This window comes from Camellia sinensis, chromosome 12 (assembly GCF_055761805.1).
Source record: "Camellia sinensis isolate YWXY chromosome 12, ASM5576180v1, whole genome shotgun sequence".
NCBI lineage: Eukaryota > Viridiplantae > Streptophyta > Magnoliopsida > Ericales > Theaceae > Camellia > Camellia sinensis.
In genome coordinates, this window is record NC_138972.1 from 141888736 (window position 1) to 141902778 (window position 14043).

The 14043-nt window shown below is 34.6% G+C and overlaps 2 protein-coding genes across 5 annotated transcripts; both read left to right on the forward strand.

The window, feature by feature from the left end:
* The first annotated feature begins 1651 nt into the window (after positions 1 to 1651).
* Positions 1652 to 9072, forward strand: LOC114309346 (uncharacterized). 4 transcript variants are annotated; one of them, XM_082900031.1, is made up of 8 exons: positions 1652 to 2713; positions 2845 to 2940; positions 3468 to 3587; positions 4403 to 4487; positions 4624 to 4689; positions 5874 to 6067; positions 8572 to 8653; positions 8736 to 9072. In XM_082900031.1, exons 1-8 carry the CDS (start codon positions 2375 to 2377, stop codon positions 8900 to 8902), a joined length of 1149 nt encoding a protein of 382 aa, XP_082756157.1. In that variant the 5' UTR covers positions 1652 to 2374; the 3' UTR covers positions 8903 to 9072. The 4 variants fall into 4 exon arrangements, with proteins under 4 accessions (XP_082756157.1, XP_082756156.1, XP_082756159.1 ...); XM_082900033.1 differs by having other exon boundaries at positions 1656 to 2713; positions 8567 to 8653; XM_082900030.1 differs by having other exon boundaries at positions 1655 to 2713; positions 8572 to 9072.
* A 3923-nt stretch (positions 9073 to 12995) lies between these two features.
* On the forward strand, positions 12996 to 13598 carry LOC145803944 (secreted RxLR effector protein 161-like). Its single transcript, XM_082897325.1, has 2 exons — positions 12996 to 13244; positions 13359 to 13598. The coding sequence occupies exons 1-2, from the start codon at positions 12996 to 12998 to the stop codon at positions 13596 to 13598; spliced, it is 489 nt and encodes a 162-aa protein (XP_082753451.1).
* Positions 13599 to 14043: the final 445 nt, after the last annotated feature.

The following is a 14043-nucleotide window of genomic DNA, read 5'->3' on the forward strand; positions in this document are numbered from 1 at the left end:
TGACATATACTCACCGGTTACTAGAATAACATCCATTAGAATGCTAATTGCCATTGCATCTCTATACAATCTAGAAATTCATCAAATGGATGTGAAAACCGCTTTCTTAAATGGTGAGTTAAATGAAGAAATTTACATGGAACAACCAGAAGGGTTTTCTGTTCCAGGGAAAGAAAAGAAAGTGTGTAAATTGGTTAAATCATTATATGGTTTAAAACAAGCGCCAAAGCAATGGCATGAGAAATTTGACAAGGCAATGATGTCAAATGGATTTAAAATTAATGAGTGTGACAAATGTGTTTATATTAAAAACACAGATAAAGGTTATGTCATTGTATGTCTTTATGTAGATGATATACTCATCATTGGTAGTAATAATGACATGATTAAAACTACCAAGAAAATGTTGAATAAACATTTTGACATGAAGGACATGGGTATTGCTGATGTAATACTTGGTATGAAAATTACCAAAACATCAGAAGGATATGTTTTGTCACAATCTCATTACATTGAGAAAATACTTGACAATGATCATCTTGCTAGAACTCCTGTAGATGTTAATTTGTATCTTTCTAAGAATATACGGAAAGTATTTCTCAATTAGAATATGCCCAAATTATTGGAAGCTTAATGTACTTGATGAACTGCACTCGCCCAGATATAGTTTATGCAGTAAGTAAATTAAGTAGATATACGAGTAATCCGGGAGTAGAACACTGGAAAGCAATTATAAGAGTTCTAAGATATCTCCGATTTACTCATAACATTGGGCTTCATTATACGAGATATCCAGCAGTACTTGAAGGATACTGTGATGCAAATTGGATATCGGATACTAGAGACTCGAAGTCCACCAGTGGGTATGTCTTTACTCTTGGTGGGGCGGCTGTATCTTGGAAATCTTCTAAACAGACTTGTATTGCTAGGTCTACTATGGAATCTGAATTCATAGCTTTAGACAAAGCAGAAGAAGAAGCAGAATGGCTTCGCCACTTCCTTGAAGATATTCCAATATGGCCAAAACCGGTGCCTGCTATATGCATACATTGCGATAGTCAATCTGCAATAGGTAGAGCACAGAGTCATATGTATAACGGTAAGTCACGACACATTCGTCGTCGACATAACACCGTACGACAACTACTCTCTAATGGAATTATTTCCATAGAATATGTTAAGTCTAAAGACAACATAGCGGATCCACTAACCAAAGGGTTAGCAAGAGAGTTAGTTAAGAATTCATCGAGGGGAATGGGACTAAAGCCTATGAAATAAGAGTTACCACAACAGCAACCCAACCTAGTTGACTGGAGATCCCAAGATCTAGGTTCAAAGGGACAACCTAGTTGTGATTGACTCAGAAAGATCACTGTGGAGTCCAACTCCTACCCATTTCTATGATGAAATAAGTGATGTCTGCAGCGATTTAGGTTAAGTAATACTTTTAATGATTCTTATATCTAGGTAAACCTAGTGGAGTATGGCAGGATACTTTTCATAAGAATCACCTATATGAGTGTGAACTGGGCCGGTTCTATAAGATTTGTGAAGGGCTACAAGTCTTTAAAGCACTCATGAAAGACCAGGTTGTTCAGGGCCAAAATGAACACAATAGTGAGAACTAAACTGTCACTACAAGAATTTACACATTTTGCGACCACTTTTGCCGACCAAAAAAATTTTGGTCGCAAAAAAATGACATTTGGCGACCAAATATTAATTAGTCGCGAATGATGTTTATTTTTGGCGACCAAATATTATTGGTCGCAGAAGGTTATATTTTGGCGACCAAAAAATGAGTTGGTCGCAGAAAGTGATATGCTTTTGCCGACCAACTACAAATTTGGTCGCGGAAGGTCACATATTTTTTGGCGACCAAAAATTTGGTCGCCAAAAACTTATTTTTAGCAACCAAAAAAAATTAGTCGCTAAATTTGTACTTTTAGCGACTAATATTTTAGTCGCCATTGAGTGAGATTTGGCGACTAAAAAACATTAGTCGGCGAAGGTACTTTTTCTGCGACTAATATGATCTTTTGGTCGCCAAAAATTTGGGAGGCAAATTTGATTTTTATAGAGGCGGGAATTGAATTTTTTTTGCGACAAACAAAATTGGTCGCCATTTTTAAAACGTTGTTCCACGCATTCACCTTCACATGCTCTCTCTCTCTCTCTCATTTCCTTTTGTTTGCATCGCTCTCCTACTACTGATTACCCCAACCCACTCATCCACCAGCTCCAGCTATGAAAAAGCATATACATACACTTTCAAAACCCATATCATAAATTTCTAGGGTTTGAAGTTTTAAATGCAAATCCTTTCTTCTTCGTAGATCAGAGAGAGAGAGTGTGTGATAAATTGAAATTGATAATGCCAAGGCAGAATCGGGTTGTGGAGGGTTTGATTCCCGGATCCTGTAAGATCCGAAAGAGGGGTTGCTCGTCGTCTTCGTCTTCGTCCTTTGTGTTGCAGAATTACCGATTCAAGCGGGCCATTTTGGTGGGTAAGCCTCGGGGATCCATATCGAGCACTCCGGTTCCGTCTTGGAGGACGACGGCGGCGGCTTTGGATTCACCCAAGTACGCACCGTCGCAGAGCTGTGGTGGGAGGTCGAGGCCGGTGTCTGCGAGGAACTTGGCGGCGACGCTGTGGGAGATGAATGAGGTTCCGTTTACTAGGCCGGTGTCTGCCAAGCCCTCAATGCCCAAGGTGTGGGAAACAGAGTTTTGATGTTTCAGGGGGTGTAGCCATTCAATAAATCTAGGTTCATTTATGTTTTTTTTTTCCTTTTTATGATTTTCTTTTGCCAAGTAAAATAACACCTTTGCTTTGTTTTGCAGGCATACGATATGCGTAATGCTGGTGCTGTTATTCACAGTCATGGAATGGAATCTTGTCTCGTGACAATGATAAATCCTTTAGCAAAGGAGTTTCGAGTAAATTTTTGAACTTTAGCTCTTGTACTTGAGTATAAATAATTCCAATAACTTTTCCACAATCTATTTTTTCATATGTAATCCCCAATCTAACTTGATTATTGCTCTTAATCAAGGAATCCAGGTTCTAGAGTAGAAATGTCAACCCCTGTAGGGGAATCCTGCACCTAAGATGGGATTTATGTGCCACTAAAAAAAGAAAAAAATTCAATTTGTACCACTCCTGGGAACATTTCTCCCCAAAAATTTAGAGCATCTACAAGAGTTTTATGGAAAATGGAAAAGAAATTTCTCCCTGTAATATATATTAATTTTTGGGTTTTAGAAATGGGCATCTTTTTTCGTTGCAAGAGAGTTATTCTGATAACTGTGGTTGGGGAATTATCTCATTACCAAATAATAATCGAGGCTATTTTGACAACAGCCAGCGTTAACAGATGGTTCCATCAACTTGTTGAAAATTGACTTTTGTTTGGTCTTGATTGGGTCTTCCATCTCATTATTGTGCATTTTTTGTTTGATTACAGATTACTCATATGGAAATGATAAAAGGAATTCAATGGCATGGTTATTATGATGAGCTTGTTGTCCCAATAATAGAAAACACCGCTCATGAATGGGAGCTGACAGATTCTCTTGCTGAAGCTGTATGTTCTGTTTATTCATTTAACTTAGCAAATGCATTACTTTTTGAGTTGAAATGCGGATTGTGCATGATGTTGAGTAAAGAAAAGAAAAGAAAAAGATATCTATATGGTTTTCAATTTGATTGATGGACTTAGATCTGAACAAGAATGACATGTGATTGCATGGGTTTGTAACTTTGTATCTCAGAATACTATCAGCTTCTTTAAAAAGCTCGCTTTGCTTACTTAGCTTTGTTGAATTTTTGATATATGTGCAGACTAGAAACTATGAACAATAACAAACGATTGTGTAAATGTGCATGTATCTGACAATTATATCAGCTTCTTTTCAAGTGTTGGTTTGTTTAAATAATTTTTAAGAATTTTATTGCTTTGGTAGTTTATTGCGAAATATTAAACAATTCTACATATTGAAAATTGAAGTACAAACTACTTGAACATAAAGATGTGAACTTGCTGAATATGACTCATCTGTTTCATACCTTATTCCAATTTTATTAATATGCCCTCAGGCTGCAAACTACTTGAACATAAAGAGCCTGCTGGATCTAACATGCCAGACAGTTGCGGACATGGAATTTGAGATTGTTCTATTTTTCTCTCTGTTTTGCAACACCTCGAGAATTCATGTTTAGTAGATTTTTATGACAATTAGATTCAATGGTCAGTGTTTAAGTCTAATTTGATGAAGATGTTATGCTATACTTAATTTGCACAAATTGTTGTCCATGAAGTTTTGAGATTATTAGTTTCGATTGTTGTCAATTGTGGATGCTAAAGACTTAATTTTTATGTGGTTTTCATGCCTTTTTTAGGTTATCCTTTTGAAAGCAATCTGTGATCTGTACTGTTGCTTTCCACTTGATAGTGCAAAGGCACAATTTATTCATGTTGTAGATTGTGAGGAAATTTCTACTCAACTATCCCATTTCGTATAGCTCAATTTTAATGCTGGGTCCAACATTCTTGAAATTTTATTGCCGTGCCTAACATTCCTAGTCAATTTGTAGAACATTTCTACTTGATTTAATGCCAGGCCCAAATTTCTTCTTCGTTGCTTTAATAGTGGAAGCACAGGAAGCAGTGGCAGCAATAGAAGCAGGTATGATAATCTTTTTCTTTCATTTGTTCCGTTTATTGTGTATCCTCGAATTGATTGAATTTTTTTAAACAGTGAAAATAATCTTGAATAAAACCCATGATTTTGATTTTGAGTTACTATGATTACAAAAAATCTTTGATATAGGTGGTTTTATATGTATATACTGTATACACATGTATAATTTAGTAATATTGATATTTATTTCATTCTAAATCCTGTATGTATTTTTATGTGTTTATAGTTTATAAATGTGTATATAAAATTATATAATATGTTAAATAAAGTGAATCTTATGATTCGTGATTCACTATTCTCTTATATGCATATTTGTGAATGGCGGTTACCTTCTACGTGTGTGAGCTTTATTATGCTTTCCACTTTTTAGCTGGTTTTTGAAAATGAGCAAGGGAAGGTAATGGAAACCCTTAGTGTACCTAAATTTCAGTTGACCTCGGTCTATGAGATTATGAAATCTCACTTACCTCTTGGAGTTGCTGTTATCTGCATCATTTAAATTATTCTGTTGAAACTGGTGCATGGGTTTGAAAATTCCATTTGGTCCTAGTTAAGAGTATAGTTTATCATTCTTTCACTTTCTTAAAATAGGAGAAGAAAACTATTGCATGGAATAAGCAATGCTCACCCGAGCCTCATGGGAGGTTGATATTTTCAAGTATTTCTGTGGGTTATTTCTGATTTCCATGCTACAATTATGACTGAAAATCAACAACCCCCATAAGATTTGTCATAGAAAGCTTTCTTTGAAAGATAAACTTTAGTTATCTGAACTGTTGTTATATTGGTGTGGGGGAAAAAATCACTATGACAATTATGACTATTCATTTCATTGCAGGGACACATATAATCTGTGGTTTATTTGTTCAATTATACTGATTTTAGTTTCTTACTGTTTTTTCTTAGACACATCTGATGGAACTCATTGAGCAAATGGTTCCTGTCTCTATTCTATTTTATTTTCTTGACTTTTAGACAATAAATGCTAGCCATGGATGAAACATCTAGTTGGTCGTATATAAAACGTTTTTTTTTTTTGGTCGTATCCTTGTTGTGTCCGTTCTGTGGTTGTATCCATGCTTATTAGATTCTCTCAAATGCAATTCTTTTATAATTATGTGTTATTAGGTTCATTACGATGCTAATGCAAATGGTCTTGAAACATCTAGGTGCTAATGTAGCTGGAGGTAGAGGTTTCTATCTGAAAGGAGATGGTGTACGCCTTAATCAAGCTCTAATTAATTTTGGTCTTGATTTTGTGGAGAAAAGGGGGTACACTGCATTGCAAACTCCATTCTTTATGAGGAAAGATATCATGGCAAAGTGTGCTCAGTTAGCACAATTTGATGAAGAACTTTACAAGGTAACATGTGCAATGTTTTTCAGATCATTAGTATATCTGGATGTGGGGGTATAACCACCCAAAGGTCATTTCCTAACACTAGTCCTTGTTAGAAAAATGCACACACACACACACATATATATATATATATATATGAAAGGAATGGACACTTGATGGTTTTAAACAATCAGTTTAATTAGAAAATTGACCATTTGGTTTAATCACAAAATCTTATGCTTTATTTAAGAAAACTTTATGCATATTTTAAATTTTTACTAATCAAGAAAATTTATGTATTGTTTTTTGCATTTTACCAATTAGGGAGAAGCTTTAAGTAGAAATACAATTCATATAGGAAACTTATCAATCAGTTTAATTAGCAAACTTTGCTAATTATTTAAACTTTATTATTTTAGTTATATTTATGGCCTTGCATTTGTAGCAATGACAGTAGAACACATGGTTTTGTATAATATATATATATATATTCATTACAAAAAATCCATGAACAGGAATAGCGGCTTGGAGAGTGGGGAGGAGTTTGCCTTGCCATGTGGCATTCAATAGGGCATAACACTCCTCTATGCAATATAATATAGATATTATGCGGCTGTATGATATCTCAAAAGAATCATTAACTCGTTGGATTTGTTCAACAATTTTGTATGTCAATTATGTGATCACCTTAGGTAGATCTTGTGAAATAATAAACTTCTATTGAAGTTCTGTGTGCTATCTTGGTCCATGGTCTTAAATTTGGTCCAAAGTTGGTGAAATTATCTGTACTTGTTGACTTTCTTAATGAGTAGGAGGATAGCTGTTAAAGCTGTACAGTAGTTGCTTTAAATCATGGTCCAGTTGTTCACTTTGGTCCTATGCAATAGACTGGATTTTCTGATCTTTAGACTATAAAGGCTTGGTATTTATTGAGAATTGACAAGCAAGTATATGATCTCCTAGTGTTTTGAGTTGTTTATCGCTAAGATCAGGCTGTTATTTTGTGTTAATTACATCTAGCTTAGGGCATTTTTGGCTTTCCATTTTTATTGTTTGACAACTTCAACTGGAATGTGTGTTGGATTTGGCATCAGCATGGAAGTTATAATAATATGGCATGATTTAAGTTAAAGCAGTTTGATGACGTTAACCCGCAGACTATTACACTTGATTCAAATTGTAAAAATAAACTATAGGTGTAATTCATTGGCTTGAGCATACCAAAACATGTACTGGGAAGAGAAATTGAGGATCTCAAGTAGCTTTTGATGGATGTTTATTGTGTAATAAAAAGCTGCAAAACTTTGAAATTTATGAATAGAAATCCTGCATGAACAGTTGTGTCCTGAAAAATACAAGAGAACATCTAGAGATGATTGACTCTGTTATCAGTATTCCCAATTTATAAAATGCCTGAATTAACAACTAGAAATGCCCCCACTCAAAATGAAAAAAGAATTTTTCTTGTTTTTTAGTGGAGTTCTATTCTCATTCTTAGGAAGGTCTTTCGCAGTTGTTCTTGACTATGAGTTCTTATAAGCTCGTTCATTTCATTGTTCATTAATAACTTGGGCTATTATAATTCTTTTGCCAGCTTCTGGCGCATGAATCCTTTTGTCCTAATGTTTGGATGTGTTACCAATGAGACCAGACAGTTAAGTGTATGACAACAGTGTCTCATGTAGTGACTCATGTGAGGAAGCTAGCTGCACATGGGGTTTTGTCATCTATTACCTTTATTTGATACGTCTGTCTGGTCAAGCAAATTTGACATATGGCTTGTCTATGATTTAATTTAATTAATTTTTTTGGTTCTTTCAAAAAAATGTAGTTTTATTATCTGTCACAGCTGTAACTTGTAAGTGCCCCCACCATGCTGTTGCCTCTTTGTCATGTTAAATGAGTAAAACCTTTGCCATTTCAATTTGGGTTAATTTCACTTTTATGTCTTAAACTATCGCCATTTTTTCTATTTCATTCTTAAACTATTAATTTCATTTGTTTAGTTCCTAAAATTTCTAATTTCAGATAACGTGGTTCAATTGGAGATGGTTGTCCAAGTCTTTGACAATTAAAAGACTAATTTGATGGGCAAAAATGTCATTTAAAGTTTTGAACAAATTAAACCATTCAACCAAACTCTCATTTTTTTTATTCACTATTTTGAAATGAGGACCGGAGAAGATGAGTGTTTGATTGTATGGTGTAAGTTGTCCAATATATTGTGAGCAAGAAAATAGGTGTTGTATGATTTAGGTTGTAAAATTGTAAAAACTACTTTTTTGCCCATTAGATTACGTTTCTGTCATTATTTATTGGGTAAATTACACTTACACCTTCTGAGGTTTGGGTTTAATACATATCATCTTCTGAGTACATGGCAGTATCAAGTCATATTGAGGTTTCCTATGTATTCTTTTGTTATCATGATATGAGTAAGAAAGTGAGCATATGGAATTTATCTCTAGAAGTTTTTCATTTTCTTTATAGTGTATTTATTTCTTGTCTATTTCTCCTTCGCAGAACAGCCTGGACACAAAGGTGGAGAAGTCAAGGAAGCAATTGAAGGAAAGGAAGAACAGGACCAAGAAGATCCGTGGTGTAAAGAAGGTAAGGAAATTGCTTATCTTGGCCTTGGGGTACACGTACACTGGTTAATCTCTCTGTCTGCACATTGTTACACAATGTGCAGACCAAGGCCGGAGATGGTGCAAAGGCTGGGAAGAAGAAATGAGATGTTGTGGATTTTGTGGTTATTGCATGCCGGAAGCAAAAGCGAAGAATGGTCTTACGCAGCAGCTTTCTTCATATAGTTATTCTGTTATTTTTGGATTTTGGTTCAGTTTTCTTGCTGCTTAATTAAAACTTTGGCATGTATGAATCTCTCTTTCAATCAATTTTACTACTAAGAAATTTTGTTCCTACCAGAATTCAGTCTAATTCTATGTATTACAATGACGAGTCATTCATGTTGTAAATCTTTTGAGGTCTGAAGTTACTTCAATGAGCATACTTAGCTTTACTGGACATCTTGTTTGGATTTCTTAGTTTTTTTTTTTTTAAAATGTTATTGTTCCGTAATTGTGGTTGGGTTGATTGAATTTTGTTCGATATTGGATTGGCTGGTTATAAACAAAAAAGGATTGTGACCAAAAAAAAAAAAGAGATTTGACGACTAAAAAATTGGTCGGCAAATTCTACACTTTTGCGACTAAAATCATTGGTCGGCAATTTCTTATCTTTTGGCGACTAAATTGGTAGTCGGCGATTTCTCGACTTTTGGCAACTAATCTATTTGGTCGCGGAATGTGACAATTGGCGACCAAAATTTTTGGTCGCGGAATGTCACGATTGGCGACCAAAATTTTTGGTCGCGGAACGTCACGATTGGCGACCAAAATTTTTGGTCGTTGAATGTGATAATTGGCGACCAAACTTTTTGGTCGGGATAATATCACTTTTTGCGACCAAAGTGTTTTAGCGACTAAATGAATTAGTCGCGGTAATGATATATTTCGCGACCAAAAATTTAGTCGCTAAATCCGACTTTTCCCGACCAACCAAAATTTTGGTCGCGAATTACTTTTGCCGACCCTCAATTGGCGACCAAAGTAGCGACCAAAAAAATTGGTCGCGGATAACTTTTGCCGACCAAAAATAGACTTTTAGCGACCAATTTTTTTGTTGCCAAAAGTGTTAATTCTTGTAGTGTGTGTCTGGGGATATATTGTGTGAGTTCTATTGTCTTGGTTTACACAAACGGCTGAACAGTTTAAGACATCATGTTCACTGGTTAGCTAGTAAATCCGATAGTGTCTCACAAGAGAAGGTTCAAAGCCAAAAGCTACCTGTCCTTTGCAGAATATTACCAATTTTTGTACTCTCTATATTTACATCATGTTGTTGCATTTTCTCTCTATCAATTTCATTCATGTGGGGGATTGTTGGAAAATTTATAAAGAGGTAGTTGTGAATTGAAATAGACTCCATTTTGAATGAAAGGGTGTAACCTTTCATGGTGTCTTTTTGTTTTAAAAGAAGGGTCTCTATTTTGAATGAAAGGGTGCAAACCTTTCATGGTGTCTCTTTATTTTAAAGGAAGGGGTATGTCCCTTCTTCATACCTTTTCTATTCAATTTGAATAGGTGCCAACAAAGCCTATATAAAGGCAGCCCCATTCCAATTTTGAGGATTCCGAAAATTCATTTTCCTTGCCTTCATTTTGCTCTCTTGCATCCTTTATTCTTCATATTATTTTAGGGTAATCAAAGAGAGTATAGATCGCAGGTTTGGTTCGCTGAACAAATTATTTGAAGTGCTTCTATAAATTTGTGAAGATCATTGTATCCTGGGAGATAGACGCCATTCAACCGTAAGCACCATAGCGGGGCGAATTTGTCTTAAGGACAGAGTGTCACACACTCGACTTGGTCTTAATTTTAATTCGGTTCGATAAATAAATCTGGTATGTTATTTATTTATTTTGTTTGAATTTATTTTCAAGTTATTTTATTTTACATAGAAGATTGTTCCAACATATATTACTCTAGTGGTCTTTATAATTTGTTTTGAATTTCATTCTAGTCATTTTAGTTTTACATATGAACTTTTTTCGTTCCAAACTTTAAAGGTAAGGGATAGAGTAACCATATTACAACAAAATTAAAAAAAAAAATTAAGTTATGAAAATTGAAATTATAAAAAATAAAATGATTGTTCATTTAAACTATAAAAATTATTTAGCTTGTTTGGTTTCATAACTCCTGATTCACTTGTTAGAAAATTGAAATTTTTTATTTTTTCCTTTTTTATTTTTTGTTTTTATTGAATTTTTTAATATTTTAAACAGTTTTTGTAGTTTTTAAGATACACTTAAAAAGTATAATATTTATGAAAAAAATATTTTTAAAATTCACTACATACCAAAAATACAAAATATGTATATATAGTACATTTTTCGTATTCTTGTGTATTTATTGATTTTTTAAAATATTTTTTTATAAATACTTTACTTTATAAAAACATCTAAGTAAGGTGTATTTAAAACAATAAAAAAATTTTATTTAAAATTTTAAAATATTCACTAAAAATAATAAAATATATATATATATAAATAAATAAACTCAATTTCTAAAAAATTAAAACCAAAGATATTATTGTGATTTATCCAAAACAAATAAAGTAAAAAAGAAGGGTAAAATCTCCTATAACCAAAAAAAAAAAAAAAAAAAAAAACCAAACAAAAAAACATTTTGATATCTAGATGAAGAAGAATAATGATGTTAAGGGGCAAGAAAACTACAGCCTTGATCGAAGCGTCATCGAATTTTCCACAGAGCTGAGTCTCATCCCAAGCAATCCCTTAATCACCATGATAATTCTGTGTGGTTCATATTGACATCATGTCCCTAGTTACATTTTTGTCCAAGCAATCCCTTATGCTGTGTTTGGTTGGGAAATTTGGGGAGAGATTTGAAAAAGAAAAGGAAAAATGTGTGTGAAACTAGGTGAAATATAAGAATATTTTATTCACATTTCACCTATCTTTTCTATTTCCCTTTCTAAATCTCTCCCCAAATCCCCCAACCAAACATAGTATTAAACAACCTGGTCTTTCATGAGTGCTTTAAAGACTTGTAGCCCTTCACAAATCTTATAGAACCGGCCCAGTTCACACTCACATAGGTGATTCTTATGAAAAGTATCATGCCATACTCCACTAGGTTTACCTAGATATAAGAATCATTAAAAGTATTACTTAACCTAAATCGCTGCAGACATCACTTATTTCATCATAGAAATGGGTAGGAGTTGGACTCCACAGTGATCTTTCTGAGTCAATCACAACTCAGTTGTCCCTTTGAACCTAGATCTTGGGATCTCCAGTCAACTAGGTTGGGTTGCCGTTGTGGTAACTCTTATTTCATAGGCTTTAGTCCCATTCCCCTCGATGAATTCTCAACTAACTCTCTTGCCAACCCTTTGGTTAGTGGATCCGCTATGTTGTCTTTAGAATTAACATATTCTATAGAAATAATTCCATTAGAGAGTAGTTGTCTTACGGTGTTATGTCGACGACGAATGTGTCGTGACTTACTATTATACATATGACTCTGTGCTCTACCTATTGCAGATTGACTATCGCAATGTATGCATATAGCAGGCACCGGTTTTGGCCATATTGGAATATCTTCAAGGAAGTGGCGAAGCCATTCTGCTTCTTCCTCTGCTTTGTCTAAAGCTATGAATTCAGATTCCATAGTAGACCTAGCAATACAAGTCTGTTTAGAAGATTTCCAAGATACAACCGCCCCACCAAGAGTAAAGACATACCCACTAGTGGACTTTGAGTCTCTTGTATCCGATATCCAATTTGCATCACAGTATCCTTCAAGTACTGCTGGATATCTAGTATAATTAAGCCCAATGTTACGAGTAAATCGGAGATATCTAAGAACCCTTATAATTGCTTTCCAGTGTTCTACTCCCGGATTACTCGTATACCTACTTAATTTACTTACTGCATAAGCTATATCTGGGCGAGTGCAGTTCATCAAGTACATTGAGCTTCCAATAATTTGGGCATACTCTAATTGAGAAATACTTTCCTGTACATTCTTAGAAAGATACAAATTAACATCTACAGGAGTTTTAGCAAGATGATCATCATCTTTGCTGAATTTGTCAAGTATTTTCTCAATGTAATGAGATTGTGACAAACCATATCCTTTTGATGTTTTGGTAATTTTCATACCAAGAATTACATCAGCAATGCCCATGTCCTTCATGTCAAAATGTTTATTCAACATTTTCTTAGTAGTTTTAATCATATCATTATTACTACCAACGATGAGCATATCATCTACATAAAGACATACAATAACATAGTTTGCTTTACTTAACTTTAACTAGACCCGATATCTCTTATACAGTTGGTGTGATGAGTCGATACATGCAAAATCCAAAGAAGCCTCATTTGGATGCAGTTCGACGAATTTTGAGATATGTGAAGGACACAATGGATTGTGGTCTGTTGTACAAGAAAGGTGAAGATTGCAAGCTAGTTGGCTACTGTGATGCTGATTATGCAGGAGATGACGACACCCGTAGATCAACTACCGGGTATGTGTTTATGCTTGGATCAGGAGCAATTTCATGGTGTAGCAAGAGACAACCGACTGTATCTCTGTCAACAATGGAGGTAGAGTACTGAGCAGCAGCAATGGCAGCTCAAGAGAGTACTTGGCTAATACGGCTGATGAACGATCTACATCAACTAGTGGACTATGCCATTCTATTGTACTGTGACAACTAGTCGGCAGTTCGTTTGGCGGAGAATCCAGTCTTTCATGCAAGAACAAAACATGTGGAAGTGCATTATCATTTTATCAGGGAAAAGGTTCTGGAAGAAGAGATTGAGATGAGGCAAATTAAATCAGAAGACCAAGTCGCAGACTTATTCACAAAAGGTCTAAGTGGCAGCAAATTTGAAAGCTTTTGTCATCAGCTCGGCATGATAAAGAGTTTGGAAGCTGATGTTGAGGGAGAGTGTTAGAGTTATCAACATCAGCATGTGACTGTGAGGATGTGTTGAACAAGTCAAGTTTGTTTTGTTTTAGATATGCCTCTGTTCAGTTTTTTTTAATAAGTTAGGAATTGTCCTAGTCTTAGAGAGGTTGTTGCAGCATGTTGTTGCACATGTTATCTTTCTGTTCCTATTTTTTAGTAACTTTTTGTTGATGGTTTTGCCTATAAAAGGCTTGTGTCAGGTGAAGTATTATGATTATCACATCAATAAAAGTATTTCTTTCCTCCTCTGTTTGCCTCAGTTATAGATTCTGTTCTACATTTGTGTTTTTAATGTAAACACATTTGTCACACTCATTAATTTTGAATCCATTTGACATCATTGCCTTGTCAAATTTCTCATGCCATTGCTTTGGCGCTTGTTTTAAACCATATAATGATTTAACCAATTTACACACTTTCTTTTCTTTCCC